General features: G+C 37.6%; 1 protein-coding gene and 1 long non-coding RNA gene across 2 annotated transcripts; one reads left to right on the top strand and one right to left on the bottom strand.

Moving 5' to 3' along the window:
* Positions 1-523: 523 nt before the first annotated feature.
* On the top strand, positions 524-12,936 carry LOC113634702 (interferon-induced very large GTPase 1-like). The gene is made up of 4 exons (XM_027133816.2): positions 524-799; positions 3,565-3,942; positions 4,948-4,991; positions 7,855-12,936. The coding sequence occupies exons 1-4, from the start codon at positions 784-786 to the stop codon at positions 12,610-12,612; spliced, it is 5,196 nt and encodes a 1,731-aa protein (XP_026989617.2). The 5' UTR covers positions 524-783; the 3' UTR covers positions 12,613-12,936.
* Positions 12,937-14,719: 1,783 nt separating this feature from the next.
* Positions 14,720-16,292, bottom strand: LOC125145279. The gene is made up of 2 exons (XR_007143628.1): positions 16,138-16,292; positions 14,720-15,200 (listed from the first exon to the last, which is right to left on the bottom strand). It is a non-coding gene; the product is annotated as an uncharacterized LOC125145279 (long non-coding RNA).
* Between the last annotated feature and the right edge of the window lie 3,847 nt (positions 16,293-20,139).

Here is a 20,139-nt window from a genome sequence, read left to right as displayed (position 1 = left end):
TAATACTATGGTAATACAAATGTGTTTTTGTAGTTCTGTGTGTTGAACCATGAAAGATTTAGCTCCGTTTCACATGGAAGACGTTCAAAACCTAAAACCCGAGGCAGAGGTAACAGCAGGTATCCGCCATGTCAATGTTTCAATCGCTTTCTTCTAATGTCAGACATGCACACTGAACACTCTTTCTGTCGTATATTGACAAGACATGCCCCTTTCTGCTAATTGACTACACGTTTGTTTTGTTAGTCGGCCTGACTCAGTTTTCTGAAGCCTTGTACACCCCACCTTTAAGTGCAGAGTGAGTGATGTGTGTTGTACTGTTTGTCAAGATGTTAGAGAGCAGGACTTCTGTTTACATGATAAATCAGGGGTAGTGTGTAAAAATGGATATAAATGTGTTATGATGTTGCATGCTGTGTGTGTGTGTGTTTACTGCTGTGTGTGCACTTTGGATGGGATGCAGAGAACGAATTCTGGGTATGGGTCACCGTACTTAGCCGTATGTCACGTCACTTTGACTTTCACTTTCACACCACACACACACACACACACCATACACACGAGTCTTTCAGAGCACAACGCTGTCTGTACACTTTTATGCAGCAAGCTCAACAGCTGTAGCTGGACATCACTGAATGATCCACCACAGAGATATTTCTACCTACAAGAAACGGATCTGGAAAATTCCAGTGGTGATCAAACTGCACCATAGACGTGTGTTAGTTTCTGATTGTTTTACTTTAATTTTACTTTCACTTTAGATTTCTCCACGCGAGACATGAAATGGCATCGGGAGAAGGTAAGGAACAAATGACATGAATTTATCTTAAAGTAACACAAACAAGGAGTTTTGCATGAAATATGTTATGTTTATATTATGTTATGTTTTACTTAAAATCTTTACACTAGTTTACTATAAAATGATGCTATGTTTTAGATGCAAAGCCAAACATAGAACATTTAGGTCTTTTCCTGTCTGTGACCATGGGGAGAAAATGACACAGAAATGATTTATTAATATTTATACTGTTAAAAAGACCAGTAATATTTTACAATACATGCTAAATTAACTGAAATACATGAAATATTAGCTGAAAATACACTAAAGAAAACTAGGTACTTTGTCAAACTGAGGAATATCTCTAACAATAACATTTTATTTGTATTATTTATCTAACATATCACACAAAAGTAAAAAAATATATTCTGTGTATGTCAACATATACTAAGTAAAAAAACAATTTATGCTACTGACCGGTAAATCAACAACAACAAAAACAACAATAATAACATCAATACTACTACTACTACTACTAATAATAATGATAATAATAAACATTTATGATTTTGCTCCAGTGAAAGTAATAATGCAAGCCATTATTCTTATTGCCCTCCTCTATGTGTTCTATAATAAGTGTTTAATGTCATTTAAATGCCAAGACTCAGTTATAATTATGTCCACATGTTTATAGTCATGTTTGTATTATAAGAAGAACAAGCCTCTAATAGCACTTTGGTTTTATTCTCTGCACAGCTGCAGGCTATACACCCAATCATAAATTAAAAACAACATTGTTGCCAAGATAGCATATTGTCATGACTCAGCCCGGACTTTGGCCACGTGCATCTGTTTACGTTCTTCGTCACGTGTCTGCCCCGCCTTCGTCTGCTCCTCCCTGTCTACACAACTGTTTCCTATTGTGATCAGCGTGTCTATTTAACTGTGCCGCGTTGCCTTGTGCATCGCGGAATCTACTGTTGTCTTTGTCCTGTCTCTAGTCTGTGTGTTGTTTCATGTCCTTTTGTTATTAAACCCTGTTGATTTGGCTATCCTGCATTTGGGTCCGCTTCCTTACCCTGCGTCATGACACATATATGATTGCACACCACCCATGGTTGATTTACTCATTTGGTGCAGCATTGTGTGGCACCACTGACTTCATCCCTCCTCTAAATTTGCCCGGGTGCTTAGTCTGTAGCCTATTATACCATTGATTTCCACATCTCCTCTCTTTTTTCAGTTGAGTTTCTAGAGTGATTTTTAGATAAGACTAAAGTTTTATTGTAATGGTGCAGAGTACATGAACAGGGCCAGTGAAATTTACTGCATCTGGCAGACGTGACTTTGTATCTCATTTTTTTTATAAATACAACAGAGCAGTTGAGAGTTGAGGGCCTTGCTCAAGGGCCCAGCAATGACAGTTTGGTGGTCCTGGAATTTGAACTCATAACCTTCTGTTCAGTAGTGTCAGGGAAGACAGGTTAGATCCCAAATGCAGAATATCAATCCTTCACACGCTTTGAGATCACAAAACTTCGGACTTGGTATTCTGGTAGTTCCCAGAGTATCAAAATCTACTATAGGCGGTAGAGCTTTTCGTATTTAGCTTTTTTGTTTTACATTAATCTATGTATAATATTAAACTTTTGTATTACGCTTCTTATGTTCTGTAAAAAAATGTCCATTGTTAAATGCACTTTACAAGTACTTTTTAATTTGAATTTGAACATATACAAGAATACAAATTAATAGTCTTTAATGGAAGCAGGCATGAAAAAGTAAAGGCAGAGTTTAATATAACAGACAATTCAATCATCTGAGAAAAGGGTGAACAGAGCATTGCAGTTCAGGAGAAAATCAGTGTCATAAAATGTTCCTTAGCACAGGAAAACACTGCAATGCATAGCAGAAAGCAAGAGCAGGCAGGCACAACGACAGGACAACAGACAGGCTGAAACAAGGCAGAGCAGGAGCAGGAATAAAGGAGGGATGACTTAACAGCAGACTGAAAAGGCCATCTAGTCAAGAATCCTGTGTTGGCAGCATGCTTATGTAGCGCATGGTCATATGCCAGAAGTGCATATAATGCTTTAACTGAGCTACAGGTCACTGGTCAGTATATTCTGGTCGTTGTCATCACTGTTGCCTCAATTATCACGAAGTGTCCAGGACGCAAAGCAGCTCCAAACCATGATGTATTTCTCAGTCAGGGTTTTTAAGTAGGGGTTTTCAAACAACCAACACTTCCAAAATTTGAATTTAAATCTAGACTTTAAACTTGGTTTTGCAGCCTGCACTATGAATGATTACTCACTGTTCTTGATAATGACAGTTTAAGACTTTTAGTAGTTTTAAGACTTGGTAAAATACTAAAATGTGTTATTTAGTAACAGCAACAGCATTGGAGCCTTGCTCATCTCCTAGCTTAGCTGTCTGGTACGTCAACCCTCACTTTTTGATCAGTAGCTTAGAACCACCACTGGCATTCTTTTAGCATGCTATGTTGGCTTACTACATACAGTAGGTTTTGGATGGCCTCTACTTTTCACTGCCTGGTCTTTATACTAATTGATAAATGCTATTTTTAAACAGAAAAATAAATCTGACGCTCATTTGTCTATGATAAATACACTTGTTTTACAGTTAAATTAGTTTCATTGTTATGCATCATGTCCACTGAGGAAAATCACATATTTCAGTGGTATATATAAATAATAGACAGATTATTGTTTTGTACATATGTTCTTATTTATTGTACATGTGTTTTTCCCTTATATTCCCAGGGTCAGAGCTGAGGATTGTTCTGTTGGGGAAAAGTCCCTTACATACCAGCAGTTTGGGAAACCTCATCCTGGGCAATTCTGTGTTTGAGACTGAAGATTCTCCACATTTAGTAAAGCAGTGTAAGAGTGTCAGTAGACAGGTAGAGGGAAGAAATATCACCATCATCAATGCACCTCATCTGTTTGACCCAAAGCTCTCTCGGGAGGAACTGAGTCAGAAAATAAGAGACTGTGTTTTACATGAACATGGGCCTCATGTATTTTTACTTGCGGTGCAGCCTCATGACTTTACAGAAGAGGACAGAATCCAACTGAGACGCATACTGAACAACTGTAGTGATGACACAATAAAATCCTCCATTGTGATAACATTAGACGGTAAGATGAAATACTTTTAGACATTTATTTCAGAATGAGAATCTTAAAATGAAGAGCAATCTTAAACCTGATCACATGCCTAGAAGAAAGGGACAGAAAAGATTTACTTGTGTTACTAAAGACAAAATTAAGACAAATGAAGTGAATGTAAAACTAAATTTTAGTAAAAAAAAAAAAAAAAAAAAAAAAATCAAAACACAGGTGTTTACACTGTGCAAATGTTTTGGTACCCAAGGCCAAATTACATAATTTTATTATTGACCTGAAACTAAATAAAACAAAATTGTGGTGGCAAACTATATAAAGAACAAGTTAATGTTATGTAAATCATTTAATAATAGATTAATTTGCATACTGTCCAAAAATTTGTCCTGATTTGTGAAAAATCTGAATGTAGTTAACTTCATTAGTTCCTAACCCTAACCCCAGTTCATTAGGCTATACTGGACAGAGGCCAGCACTGCTGACGGGGATCAAACCCTGGTTTGAAGGACAGTTGAATTAAGATACACATTTTTTGTCTGAGTAACAAAGAAAAATTTAAAACAATGTTGTTCAACTATCCTTGAGATGATTGGATATAGGATTTAGAACAACTGATAGACTTGTATTCTGATGGCTATCACGTTGTACAATTTAAATGTTTGTCAAAAAATTTGGTGTCTGCACCATATGATCCAAAAAATATTGTGTTGCATGAAGAATGTTAATGAAGAAGTACAGAGATGGTCAGAAGGAGCTCCACTGTGTCTCTGTGGATTTAAAGAAAGTGTATGACAGGGTGAAGAGAGAGGAGCTATGGTACTGTATGAGGATGTCAGGAGTGGCAGAGAAGTATGTCAGAGTAGTTCAGGATATGTACAAGAGGAGTTTTTCATTTCTTTTGAATATTCCTATTTTTTGTGACTGACAACCTGAAAATGTAATGGCTCCACAACCAAGTGACACCAGCATAAAATCAACATGTATTGTCTCCTAAATGCTCTGTTAAAATTTTATTCACAGACTTTGTCACATGCCAGAAACAAGACCCAACAGAAGAGAGACAGGTAAGAAGATTCTTGTGCACTCTTAGAAGGACATCAACATACCAGGGTTGTGTTGAATGAAAATGTATCAGTGTGTATTTATCAGAATACTTTATTAATCTCCAGTGGGAAATTGGGTTTGTTACCACAGTTCCAAGTCACCAACATAAGAATACACTAATAGAAACTTATATATAGAGATGTTGTTGTACTGAGGAATTGTAAAGTCTGATGGACTTCGGCAGGACGGTTTTCCGGTGTCACTCTGTGGAGCACCTTGGTTAGACGAGTCTGCGACTGAACATACTCCTGTATCCGTCCAGGACATCATGGAGTGTGCGGAAGATGTTGTCTGAGATGGCCAGCAGCTTAGACAACATCCTTCTTTCTGACACTACAGCCAGAGAGTCCAGCTCCACTCATACAACATCACCAGCCTTACAAATTAGTTTGTTCATTCTGTTGGCATCAGCTACATTCAGATCACTGCCTCAGCATGCAACAAAAAAGAAAGATATGGCTACCACAGACTCCTTCAGCATTATGCTGCAGATGTTGAAGGACCTCAGTCTCCTTAGAAAGTAGAGACAGCTCTGGCACTTCTTGTAGAAAGCTCCTTTGAGCTGTAGATGGTTCCCCTCACACCATATGCCAAAGTTATCCAATTTAATCCTGTACTCAGTCTCCTCACCATCGCTGATGCAACCAACTATAGCTGGGGAAGGGAGACTGTACCGTTCACACCTGACCATATCAGAAGTTATGATGATATAAATTATTTCAAATTAAAGATAAATTAATTTACTAATTTAATAGGTAATATGTCTCTAATAGGTGTACTTGCAAAAGTATCATTTAAAAATCCTGGGTTAGGGTTAGGTGTGCTATGGTGATGGACAGGCTGACAGATAAAGTCAGACAGGAATCTCTGTGGACAAAGATGTTTGCGGATGACATTGTGATCTGTATTGAGAGTAGAGAGCAGGTGGAGGAACACCTGGAAAGGTGGAGGTCTGCTCTTTAAAAAAGAGGAATGAAAGTCAGTCATAGTAAGACAGAATATAAGTGTTTGAACAAGAGGGAGGGAAGTAGAACAGTGAAGTTACAGGGGGCTGAGGGCAAGAGGGTGCAGGAGTTTAAGTATTTAGAGTCAACCATACAGTGCGACGGGAAATGTGGAAAAGAGGTGAAGAGACAAGTGTCAGGTGGGCTGGAGTGAGTGTCAGGAGTATTGTGTGACAGAAGAGTGTCAGAACAAATCACAGGAAAGATGTACAAGATAGTAGTGAGACCATTTTTTAGAGACTGTAGCAATGAGAAATGGGCATGAGGTAGCAGAGATGGAGGATGTTGATGTTCTCTTTAGGAGTGATGAGGATGGACAGGATTAGGAATAAGCACATCAGAGCTCAGGTTGGCTATTTTGGGAACAAGGTCAGAAGAGGGAGAGTGGTTATACTGGAAGGAGGATTTTGATATGGAGCTGCCAGGTCAAGAGGAAGGCCAAAGAGGAGATATATGGAAGTCCGTCTATTGGAGAGTATAGGATGCCACGGATAGTGTTAGGTGGAAACAGACAATTCGCTGTGGCGGCCCATAACAGGAAAACCAAGAAGGTTTTCTCCACACTAGAAGTGTCTGCTTATCTTTTGCTGGTCCTATTGTACAGTTTTAGTAATTACTGTTTTGCACTTTATGTAGTCCTGTGAAGGTCTATTTTGTCTTTGTTCTGTGTTGCGTCATTTAGATGTTGTTTTATGTTGCACCATGATTCTGGAGGAATGTTGATTCATTTCACTGTGTGCTACTGTATATCAGATATCTTTGGTTGAAATGACAATAATGCCACTTTACCTGGCTTGAGAGTGAGATCTTTAATTCCACATTGTCTAAGAGGATAATGTGACAATTAAAAATTTGTAAAATTCCCTTATCCAGAATAAGCATGAAGACTGGGAAAGTCAACACTTTTATCCAAAATTCTAGAGAAATCTATCAATTCCAGATGAACATTTAAAAAAATTTAACCTAATAAGCAAGCCAGAGATGAAAGTAGCAAGGAAAACCTCTCTGAGACTAATTTTATAGAGTCTTTTACATATTTATGGAATCGTTATAAATCTGAGAAGGCAGCTTTTTGCTCCCTACAGCAAAGGTGGGATGTGACTAAAACACAAGTCAGAGTTGTTGTTTTTTTGTGTGAACAGTATAATCTCAGCATCACAAAAGACATTGTTGTACTGACTATCGGTCAGACCTAGAAAGTAGAGTTGTAGCAGTGTAATGAGGAGACAAAAGAATCCATATGCAGAATAGAGAACACAGCTTTAATGAGAAAAATCCAGAGCATTCAATCCAAATTGTCAGGCAAAATCGTGAATGGGAAACACGAGCCAAAAGTTCAAACCAAAACAATAGCAGAGGCAGAGCAAACAAACAGACAAGAGCAAGGCTAACAGCATGGCCCAAACTGATTAAGCAGAACAATGGTCATACACGGTAGAAAGAAAACGAGATATACAAACGCTTGGTATGCAACAAGGTTGGTGATATTTCTCCTTTAAAATAATAATCATGTTATAAACTGAAACATACTGGTTAGATGTTGGTTTGTTTTCTTCTTTCTGAATTTGATTTACAGTTTCCAAGATACACATGTGGAAAAGGAAACGTTCTTAATCTATGTGAGAATATGTTTGATATGTTGGTGGAAATCAGCTCACTGGCTAATTGCTTTTGTCGTAACCCCAACATCTAATATATTCTTTAGACAGCTCTGTCACAACTGTATACTTATTGTTGCTTAGTAATGGAAGTGATGGATGAAATGTTGACTGTCATTTAACAATTATTTATAACCAGAATGTTACATCTTATTTTACAGAAAACAATAACTGGGCATGAAGATTTATCAATTTGTGAAGAACAGAAAAAGCTCGAAATGACAAAACCAGAGCAACTGATGATCAGACTGAAGCTTAATGAAAAGTACAAAGAAAAAATGAAAACATCAGATGTTCTTCAAATAACTTTATTACAAGAGCCTTGTATAGAGGAGAACTTAGTGGAAACCTTTCTACAAAGAATGCTAATGATGGACTACAGAGCAAGATACATTACAACTGAAGAGGACTCCAGCAGTTCTGAACACACTTACTTAAACACTGGAGATAAAGAAGACAACGATGACTTTGATGATTTTTTTTTGACAAAGACAGAATCTTTGGACAGTGAAACCCATAAATATCCTATTCACCCAATGGATGTCCAGATGGCCGTGTTCCACTGCTCTGATCATTTCCTAAAGCAGCTAATAGTGACTAAACTAGATCAGTGTCAGTACGCTCTGCCTCTGCTGGTGCCCAATCCCTTCACCAGAGAGATTGAGTTTCCTCTCTGGACTTTTCGCCAAATCAGAAAGAGTTGGAAGAGTCACTCTGCTGCAGTCAGTCAAAACCAGGCCATGTCTGAAGCTCAAACTCCAATGGTGGCTTTCTTCAGGCTCGGTGCTGTTTCTTCATCCAAGTCTCAGTTGATGAACAGCTTGATCAATGAAAATCATCACACATTCTTCCACAGACACTGTCCAGGAAGCATCAAGAACCGGCTCCTGATGGATGGAATGGTGGAGATCGCTTGGTTCTGTCCATCAGGGAAGGAAACTGATTATTTCCCTGACTGTGTGGCATTCTGTAATCTCCATGGTGATGCAGAAGCTAATAAAAAGCAAATGGAAATCCTGATTGAAATGTCCTCAGTGAATGTTGTACTTGTCTCTAATCCTGAAAAAGCAGCATATAAGGAGATAATACAGAAGCTCTTCAGAGACACCAAACCACTGATCTGTCTACTTCCTGAGGACAAATCATGTGCCACTAGATCCATGAGTGGAAATTACAGAATTGGTCTTAAAGACAGAAATCATACAGATGTAGCCAAGAATCTCAGAACAACCATCAAAGAGTGTCTTTCAAAGTCACCATCAATTTTCAGAACTGAAGATCTGAACAAACCTGAAGTGATTACAAAAGATGAAGATGACATTGAATGCAAGATAGGGAAAAAAGCTGCACAGATGCTCATGAGCCAGTTAGAGGCATATGAAGGTTCAGAATTAAAGGAAACATTTCTGCCCTGTCAGGGGAAGTTATGGCACGACTGGTGTGAGATGAACAAAGACCTGCATCGACTTCATGGGAACAACTTAGAAATGAAGAAGTCTGAAAAACAAGAAAAAATGAAGAAAACCCGTGAAGATCAGCATAATTACAGACTCTCTGGTCTTATGGTACAGTTCACCTCCTCACTGCACGTTCTAGGAGAAAATGAAAGATTATTCTTTTTAAAATGGGTTGGGATTCTCCTGGACAAACACACCTCAGGTGATCTTTCAGAACTTCATGACCAGTACAATGAAAAGTGGAAGGCAGTTTTAGACCTAAAGAAGAAACATGACAAATCAGATCAAATGAAGCTGGAACAAAATGCGCTTGAGAAAATTTCAGAAAAACTGAATGCAGCAACTTTTGGTTTGGAACACATCCTCAGAGAGATGGGCCAAATATACGAGGCTTTTATTTCTGTACAAAAATCCAATGAACAATATAAAGGAAAAACCTTCACCTCTCTCCCTAAGCTTGCAGCAGAAGTCTTAAAATCTGGTCATCCACTAGAGCTGATGGATGGAGATGCTGCTCACGTTCCTCTGATCTGGGTTTCAGCAGTTCTAGATGAACTTGTGAAGATACTGGGGGATCAGAGGGTGTTTGTGCTGTCGGTTATGGGGATTCAGAGATCTGGGAAATCCACCATGCTGAATGCCATGTTTGGTCTCCAGTTTGCTGTCAGTGCCTCAAGGTGCACCAGAGGAGCCTTCATGCAGCTGGTCAAAGTGTCAGAGGAGATGAAGGAAGAGCTGAAGTTTGACTACATAATAGTTGTAGATACTGAAGGACTTCGAGCTCTTGAGCTTGCAGGAAAATTCACTCGTCATCATGACAATGAACTCGCCACATTCGTTGTTGGTCTCGGAAACCTGACCTTAATCAACATCTTTGGAGAGAACCCTGCTGAGATGCAGGACATCCTTCAGATTGTTGTTCAGGCCTTTCTGAGGATGAAGAAGGTCCGACTGAATCCCAGATGCATGTTTGTCCATCAGAATGTTGGAGACATCACTGCTGGAGAGAAAAACATGGAAGGAAGGAGACGCTTACAGGAAAAACTGGATGAAATGACCAAGCTAGCTGCTAAAGAAGAAGACTGTGAAGCTGATTGTTTCAGTGATGTTATTGAATTCAATGTACAAGATGATGTGTATTATTTTGCAAAGCTCTGGGAGGGAAGTCCACCAATGGCACCACCAAACCCATCATACAGCAGAAATGTCCTGGATCTAAAGAAAGACATTTTCAAAAAAGCTACTCCATCTACTGGTATCACTCTCTCTCAGTTTAAATCACGCATTAGTGACCTTTGGAATGCATTACTCAATGAGAACTTTGTGTTTAGCTTCAAAAACACACTGGAGATTGCAGTGTACAGACAACTGGAGAATGAGTTTGGAAAATGGACCTGGACCCTCAGAAGTGCAATGTTAACAATTGAAGAAAAACTTTATAACAGAATTGAAAAACTTGAAGAAATTAAAGAACAGGATCTTTATTCTTCCATGAAAAAGACCAAAGAGGAAGTGGACAACTCAATGAGGAGATGTTTTGAAGAGGACAAAGACAAAGACATTTTAATTCAGTGGAGAGTGAGATGTGAAATTAAAATCAGAGAACTTTATGAAGACCTTGTCAGAAACACCAAACAAAATGTGAATGAAGTTATACAACATCAACATACACGAGAGACTTTTGAACTACAAAGCACACAAAAAGAATACAACACCAAACTGTTCAATCTGAGCAAAGACCTCGCTCTGAAACTGAAAAGTGAAATTACTGATGAAGTTCTTAAAAAAGAATTTGACAAATTGTGGGACAAATGGGTCACTGAGATGACACGAGACACACTGGAGGTGGGTGAATTTACATGCGAGACACCTCCAGACAGAACTTTTAATTTTTGGGAAGATGCTGTAAAGATTTTGTCTTCGGGTAATGAACAAGCTTCTGTGTATAAACAAAGGTCTCTATTAGACTACAGACATATAGACAAACTGGCAGATTATTCACCTTACGTTGCAAACCTCAAAAGACAGAAGTTAACTCATTACATCCCTGGCATGAATAAACTCGCTTATGAAGACAATGAGTTAGTAAGAACTCTGGTTATAGATGTGATCAAAGAAACTGATGGAATGATCAAGATGACATGCAACAAAATCACAAGATTCGGGTACAAAGACAGCTATATACAGGAAATAACAGACCTTGTCAAGAAGAGAGTTGGACAACACCACAGTGAGAAACAGAGAATTAAGATCAACAAGGAGTTCACTCTGGATCTCTGCCTTCATGTGTGTGAACTTATGAATTGCAGATTTGTGGAGCACCATAACCTATTCAGGGATGCAAATGATCCAAAAGTTTATTTGTCCAAGAAGAAAACACACTATTACAGTGTCTTTAGAAACTACTGCAAAGGAGCAACAACAACAAAAGTGTTTGGTGAACTGATCTGCAGTAACCTGAGAGAATCCATCCTGCAAGTAGTTTACAATAAATCTGCCATTGATTTGGCAACACAGATCAGATCCATCATGCCAGAGTTTAACGGCAACAGAACAAAGCTTGAGATACACATCCTGAAAAGTCTCGCAGAAAAAGAGGACTTTAACAAGTACATGGAATACATTCATTATCCCCAAAAGCACTTCAAACATTTCATTACAGAGAAGGTTAATGAGTACATTTCTGAGAACAACACAGTTCTGAACATTTTTAAAGGAAATCTAAAAGAGAAAGTGAAGACTGTAAGAAATGCTGTTCACATTGCAACTGAAGAGGTCAAGAACAGCTGTGGTGATGCAGACATGTGGCTGAGAAGTTTCACCAGTTTACTAAAAGATAAACTGAGCTTAAAAGAAATAACCTTCACTGATCACAAAGAAATTACAGACTTTGAATTTCTACAGCAGCTTGTTAGTGATGGTCTCACTGACATGATGTCAGAGCTAGACAAAAGCTTTAAAGATGTAAAAGACATCAAAATTGAGAAGTTCAGGAAGAAGCCAGATGAGCTTCTGATTGAACATCTCTGTAAATGCTGCTGGGTTCAGTGTCCATTCTGTCAAGCCACCTGCACCAACACAGTAGAGGATCATGACGGAGATCACAGTGTCCCCTTCCATAGGGTAGATGGTATAAGTGGGATGTTTTTCAATAGCACAACTAATCTCCGCTCTACTGTCTGCACAACAATGGTGCAAAGTTATGAATGTTTCTACCCACATGGTAGTGAAGATGTGTGTATTCCATACAAATCATACAGAACAGCAGGAGGAGTCTATGCAACCTGGAGCATCGCCCCAGACATTTCACAGCTCGCATACTGGAAATGGTTTGTGTGCAGATTCCAGAAAGACCTGGAAAAGTACTATGATAAAACATTTCAGGGTTATGGTGAGATCCCCAAAGACTGGAGACGCTTCAATAAAGAACAAGCTATTGAGAGTTTGGATCATTATATCTGATGAAAGACAACTCTTCTAAACATAAGAATAAAGAATAAAATAGCAACAGCAACTAGAATAAACAGCAACTTAATAACAGAAATGACAAAAAATATAATAAGGAAACATTTATTAGATTCTATTCTATTAGAATAATCACTATATACTTTCTCTCTCTCTCTCTCTCTCTCTCTCTCTCTCTCTCTCTCTCTCTCTCACTCTCACACACACACACACACACAGTGTTACCTTTATACACAGTCTTTTTTTTCTCCTTCTTGACATTAAAAAATGAATAAAGTTATCAGTAGAAATATTAGTCCTACAATGTGCTTGACAATCAGATTCGTTCTTTGTTCATGTTTGAAGCATAATAATAACATAATATTAAAACAAATTTTATGTCTCTGTGCAGAAAGACAATCATTTATTCATCAGTGGAACATAGAGAGAAAGTAATAGACCTGCTTCAAGTGTAGGGACAAACGCAGTTTTAGGACAAACGCAGCTGGTGGCGGGGATCAAACGCAAATCTGCACTGATCTCCTGCATTTAGCAGATCAGACTCATTTGCAAGATTTGGTGCATGCACTGCTTTTATTAAACATACATGAAACAAAAATACATGGAAACATAACCTGGATAACCCGGCGTCCCATCACAAATAATGACTGACAATCATGACAGACATAGAGCTGCGCATCAAGGGAAACTAGGAACAGGTGGTAAAAGTAAAGGGTAAAGTAAAGTAAAAGGTAAAGTAAAGGGTAAAGTAAAGTAAGGATGCCTGAAGCTAAACAATTAAAATAAATGAAAACCAATTCCCTGACTCCCTTCCTTACCACAAAACAGGAGAAACTGGGACATAAAATGGCACCCAGCTCCCTATAACCTCCAAAAAAGAAAAATAATTATAAAAACAAATAAGAAACCCTTAAGGCAGAACATCTATCTTAAGGTAGTAACATTATTAATTAGCACATTCAACAACACTATTTAAACACAAATCTACTCATGTGCATGTTCAACTCTATCAGACAGAAACATTAATTAAACACTTGACTAATTTAACTAACCAAAACACCATTGTGAACATTTACTCACAAGTGCTCTCTGTAAACATCAGTCCCTTCAAATTTCTTTGACAAAATTTTGCTTAATCTGTTAAAGAATACTGTTCACCTTTTTTTTTAGACACTTCCATATCACAACATAATCATTATATCTAGTCGGCCGTATTACTGCCCTGCCACTTCTTGTGTGGGGAGTTGGATGTTCAGCCATTCTCACCGGAGAGTTCTCAGGTGTTCATCAGGATCAACACCTTTGCACAGACTTGGGTATATCTCTCTCAAGTGGTGTCAATTCCTCCTGAACGTTTTTCCAGCTGGTGTTTGCATTGTGTAAGACCGGGGTTCATCTCTCTGGTGCACCACAACAGAAGGCCTCCATCCATATCTGGTCTGCATATGTACTGTGGACCCTGGAACCAGCACAGGTAGTGTCTTGGCATGTGGGTTGTACCGATGCCACATACGAGATTGCAAATCCACCAGCCTTTTGTGTACATGTTGTGGGTTTGACTGTTGAAGCGCAGCGCTAGAGCATGGGAGTGTGCTCCTCAGGACTCTGCCCATTAACATTTGTGCAGGGGATTCATTCAGGCATTTTTTTGAGGATTGCAATAGCCTCTGAATGCTATAAGCACGTCTTCCATCGTCTCGTTCTCTTCATCAATGAGAGAGATGTTGAATATGTTCACTTCTAATGCCTCTTCTCCAATTGTGTGAAGCAGAATGGCAAGTTTGACTTTCACTTCTCTTCTTTAGCACTCGCGCCTTTTGTTTTTAGCTGGCATGCAAGACAGTTCACATGAATCAAAGCAGTTTGCGGTACTCACTCCACCGTCACTTCTGACGATGTTGTATACTGTAGTGTATTTTAACGAACGACACGAGACATGTGCTTTTGAGCCGTATGCATCTTTTACTGATTCCGTAACTGCAAGCCATAAGCAACCAATAGAACATCAGTCCGACACACTTAATCAAATACAGAGTGTGTCGAACCAAATCCACCACAATCACCTGTGTCTTACTGCATGTAATGAAGCCCCAAAGGCAGAATGTGTGGGATCCATATACAGATTTAATGGAAAATCCAGTGACAACAAATCCATAACAGAATCCAAAAGGTACAGTCAAAAAACATTCACATCCATAGAAGCAAAACACACAGGCAAACAAATCCGAAAGTAAGTGAGAAAGAGAAACAAGCAGACTCGTACACAGTCACACAAACAATGGTAACATAGCAAGGCTCTGTATAGACACAATGGAACAATACTTCTCACCAGCATTAGTGTGCATGTTGATTAAATGTCCATAGAAACTGGAAAAACAATCTTGAAGTGGGTCAAAACTCGGTTTGGATTAATTTAACATATTTGAAGCAGAACATGGTTAGGTGTCATTCCATCCAGATCATGATTAATTCTTCGTCAACTGTTTGTTCTTGTACAAGAGAAGACTTGCCTTAAAATAAGAATCAACTTTTCCCACACCGCACCATGATGTGAAGCTGCTGGAGGATGAAGGAACACTGGATACCTTTCAGGAGCATAAAATGGATTCATAATAATAAAAAAAAATCAATAACTTTCCTGTAATACACTGTACTGTCACCAGATTCAACTCACACATCACTGATGTCCTGATAGTTATACTACAACACTTATTTTGGGAAATGTCTTTTTGTTTTATTTTTATGATTTTCATAATAAATACAAATCAATAAAATGATGAAAAATCAACAAAAAGACATTTCTCCCAAATAAGTGTTGTAGTATATCTATCAGGACATCAATGACGTGTGAACTAAGTTTGGTGACTATATTACAGTAAAGTTATTGACTGTTTTTTGAATTTCGGGTTTTGCACTTTGCAGACGGTCCCTTGGAATCTGTCTCTTAGGTGTTCGCACATAGAGACTTATGTATTTTGTCCAACGTGGAGGAAAGCTGATATTGAGGAAATTGGGTTGTAACTGGTTGTAGCTGCCTCTCTATATTACTACGATAAAAAAGAGGTGTTATTTGTGTAGTAACAGCGTTTAGCTCAGGAGTTATTGACTCGGGAGACTCTAATCTGTGAATATGTGGCCAACTTTACTTAAGTCAAACATTGTCGGATTTCCTAATTGTCAAAAACTAATGGGTAACTAGCATCGATTAGCTGTGGTCGTTAACCAAGGACTAAAACAAACCAACGCATAAAACACATTCTCACTTGTGAAAAGTAATCCCTTGCTGTCTGGTTTTCATATTTCTTTCTGTGTATCTGGTAACTATATCCTTAGTTTTAGGTAATGGCTTTTATACACGAAATCCAAATTACCTAACAAAAGACCGCTAGCATACGGCGCTATCTAATGCTAACTCTATGCACTGTATGTTTGATTTTTAGCAATAATTGAATCTCTAGATTAATGAATTTATTGTAAAACCTATTAAACTTTATATTTATATGACAAATAATAGCTACTTACAACCTTATGCGGTCACAACTTCACTGTACGAGCCGTGACACTTAACAATGAACTCAACACTTGAAATACGGGTTACCATCCCAATCCGCGCCACAAGAGGGCGCTTAAAGCTCAACATATAACCAAAATCATCTCTTTACAATTAACAATTAAACGGAACCGTTACACTTGCTAGCTTAAACTAGCTGAGTTCTGCAACATTTTCTTAAGTACCTGGCATTATTTTAAAACCAAAATCAGGCCTTTATCACCAGATGTAATTTCATTTTGAACTCTATCTACTGTATCTTGAACGATCATTAAAAGTTATCATCACAAAAAAGATTATAACATTGGACTGCGGAAGAATCCAAAGATCACACATATGTCATGTTAACACTGACCTCTAATATAGTACATGTTCTGGAGAAAACAAAAAGATGTAATTAGATGTTTTATAGCACTTGATATACAGTGTCCCATTTGTTCTGCTTTAATAGTAAACATGAATCATGACAAGATTAAAAACAGCTTACATTTTATTATTCATACTTTTTTCTGGTGTGATTGTAGTCTTATTGGCTGAAAGAGGAATCATATAAAAAATGATTTAATTTTCACCAATTAAAAAATCAGCTAGATATATTAATCTTACCCGTGTGTGGGACAGGTCAGAAACCTCAGTATTCTGTGTTCTTATGATAACTTCTGTGTCTGATGCTCAGTCGTGAACCTGCTCTCCTAGACACAGAGCAAGCCATGTTAATACACTTTAAAATAAATAAATAACTTTACAGTCCTTCTTTCTGCAAATAAACAAGTATATCCCTGCATACACCTTTCCTATTTCTGTTTTGTAGTCTTTCAGTGTAAACAGTCTTGGTGTCCCTGGAACATTAATGACACTAATGAGCCATCTGGGTTTGTTCATTCTATACATTTCAGTTTTCTGTATTCTGGACACAAGTAATGATGAAATATTTTTACACATTCACACACACGACTTTCCACTGGTGCAGTATTTCCTGGATATATTGAGTGACAGATATCTCTTCCAATCAGCGGTAAGAATTTTAACCTTTACCTATATATTACAAGCTATGAACTATATATTTTGTATAAATAGTCGCTGTGTTTTCTGAATTGTTATATTGTTTTTTGATTTGTTATTATGTTTTGGGATTTTTATTTTGTTTTCTGATTTGCTATGTTCTTTCACACTTCTCTGCCACTGTATAGAAACCCTATTGCTAAGAGAAACCAAAAGCACTTTTCCAACTCCTCGTTCACGAGGCGACTTTCAAAAGAGCAAAACATTTGTCTGAAATCTTTTCTCACAAGGTAGGTTACTATTAAATCCTTTTATGAATGATTCTAAACTTTAATACATGTTACTATTTACTAGTTAGATACTAGCTAATAATAAATAATGGAAGACTGCAAGTAAAAAATGCAGAGAAATCACAGAAATAAACCGCAGCACAGAAGAAGCTGGAACACACATCAGTCTAAATAACACACCAGAAATAAAGAATGTAAAATAAAAGGAAATAGCTTATTAAGGAAACAGTTAAAAGGTAGTATGTAACGCAGGGGCAGTTTTAGGATTTTATCTTCAGGGGGTTTTAGCCCTCAGTGAGAATTTAAACCAATAAGAGTTTTATATTATATATTATATGACTACATAGTAAGCCAAAAGTTATGGTATTATTTAAAATGGCAAAAGTGGACACCAAAATTGTATGCATGATGTAATGATGCCAGTTTTGAATCAGATCAGTTCATTTATGTGTGCATTCTCTACGAACAGTGTGTCCAATGAATGCAGTCATTAATAAACAATATTAAAAAGACAAAAATACCAAATCAATAAATGTTATTTTTATTTCATGTTATTTTATTTTTTTTATTGAATGGATTGTTTGCATTAATATTTTGTTTGTGCTATCAACTCTGGTGGTAAGAGTTTCACTGCTTTTGGTTGCAGTCTTTGCGTATTTCCTCCGATTAACGTTATAGATAAACGCCTCCAGCTCTGACTGCACGTGCACGGTGCGCGTACCTGTGCTTTTCCGTTCAAATAAAGCAGACAGCTGATGACGCACTATTGAAAGTCTACAACGCACGCGCGTAAAAGCAAAGTAAAAAAAAAAATCGCTCTTGGATCAAACTGATTAATAATTTTCTTTCCCATCGACGACATGTCCTGCATTTTAACGTAATTTTTATTGTTTATTTTTGAAAGTAAAAATTATACTTCTAGGTTTAGGGTGGCTGAGATCACAGACAGGGGGCTGAAGCCACCCTAAAGAAGGTCTAGAACCGCCCCTGAGTAACGGCCACTGTTTAATGATAAATCCATGGGCACAGCCCAATAACACGAGAACTCAGGGGTTGATGATGTAGTAAGCCCAAATTTCAGCATTTCTTCAAACATAATATTAATGTTTAGGTAAATACAGAACAGCAGCACAACAAATCATATTTCTTTATTGTATTGCATCTTCACATTGTCTATATTGCTAAACAGATAAAGCTGTGAACTTCTTTACTCTTAAAGCCTGAAGGGAAGTTTATAGTGAAACTGAGCTGTTAATCTGGGTGACATCTGTACTGTATACAACAATTCAATAAGAATATTTGCTGCTGTTCATCACAGAGCTCATTCACAGTAATTGATGCCATTTTATTTTCATTTTATAATGAGTGCAGTTTCACCTTATAACTCATTTGGTGTTTTTACCTACAGGACTGCAAGACTTGTGGTGAATTCTAGACTGTGCTAACAGGTAAGTAATATATAATTAATAAACTGATGACAACATTTGCAATTACAATTGAGTTGAGTATTATAATATTACAATGGAGACATAATATGAATGTTTGGCTACACCCTTGACTTTCCCCCAACAGTCAAAACTGTAGTACTATCTTTGGCAGCAATGAGTAATTATTAGGTGAATGAGACTCGAAGTAGAAGTAGAACCAGTTGTGTCAATAGACTTTTTTTGTATGGTACAATTATTAAAATCAAACAATATCATTATAGTGCATACTATAGGTATATATTTACATTTCCTTATCCAGAGCGACTTTTAATAGTGCTTTTAGGTCTTTATTAATGAATACATTAACACTGGTTCACTAGGTTACAGATTAGGAAACCATCAACCTAAAACTGTTCAGGTTTTTCATTTTTTTAATACACACAAAACAAATAGGGAAAGTAAGTGCTATATTCAAGAAGAGATAGGTCTTCACACGTCATTTAAATACTGTCAGCTGTTCAGATATCTAAGTGAAGTTCATTCCACCACCTCGGTGCCACAACAGAAAAGAGTCTTGATGTATAACTCCCTCTTAGTGCTGGTTTATCTGAGGGACTGAGGTGCAGTGTGAGGAGTGATAAGAGCTTTTAGGTAAGAGGGAGCTGCTTTGTTTTTATCTGGGTAGGCAAGCACCAGTGTTTTGAATCTGATGTGTTCAGCTACAGGAGCCAGTGGAGGAGCGCAGCAGTGGGGTGGTATGTGAGATTTTAGGCAGGTTGAAAACAAGTCATGCACCTGCATTTTGGATCATTTGCAGAAAATGAATTGTATTCATAGGTAGACCTGCCAGCAGCGAGTTGCAGTAGTCCAGTTTGAAATGACAAGAGACTGAACAAACACCTGAGCAGACTGTGTGGACAAATATGGCCAAATCCTTCTGATGTTGTGAGAAACCAAAGAAACCGGCATGTCACATTAGCAACAGTATATTATTTCAGTTTTAACAATTGAAAAGATTCAAAACATATGTTTCCTCATAATGTAATGTAATGCAATGCAAAGTCTATACAGTTTAGTATTACTCTAAACCATGTATCAAACACAATTGTAACGACCACAGTAAGCATTGCATAACATTTTAATGCTATGTAGAAATTACAAAATAGAAGATATTAGCATGCACCATCTACATAGTTTACTATTTTCTACATTGTCCCTGTAAAATCTTCCCATTAATTGTTTTCTTCTTTCCCAC

This window comes from Tachysurus fulvidraco, chromosome 7 (genome assembly GCF_022655615.1).
Source record: "Tachysurus fulvidraco isolate hzauxx_2018 chromosome 7, HZAU_PFXX_2.0, whole genome shotgun sequence".
Lineage (NCBI taxonomy): Eukaryota > Metazoa > Chordata > Actinopteri > Siluriformes > Bagridae > Tachysurus > Tachysurus fulvidraco.
This window is presented reverse-complemented; position numbering and strand designations above follow the sequence as displayed.

Excerpts from the sequence above, each read along its gene's own strand:
- LOC113634702 (XM_027133816.2), top strand. Across the intron at positions 3,943-4,947 it reads CATTGTGATAACATTAGACG|ACTTTGTCACATGCCAGAAA; the intron begins GTAAGATGAAAT and ends TTTTATTCACAG. Across the intron at positions 4,992-7,854 it reads ACCCAACAGAAGAGAGACAG|AAAACAATAACTGGGCATGA; the intron begins GTAAGAAGATTC and ends CTTATTTTACAG.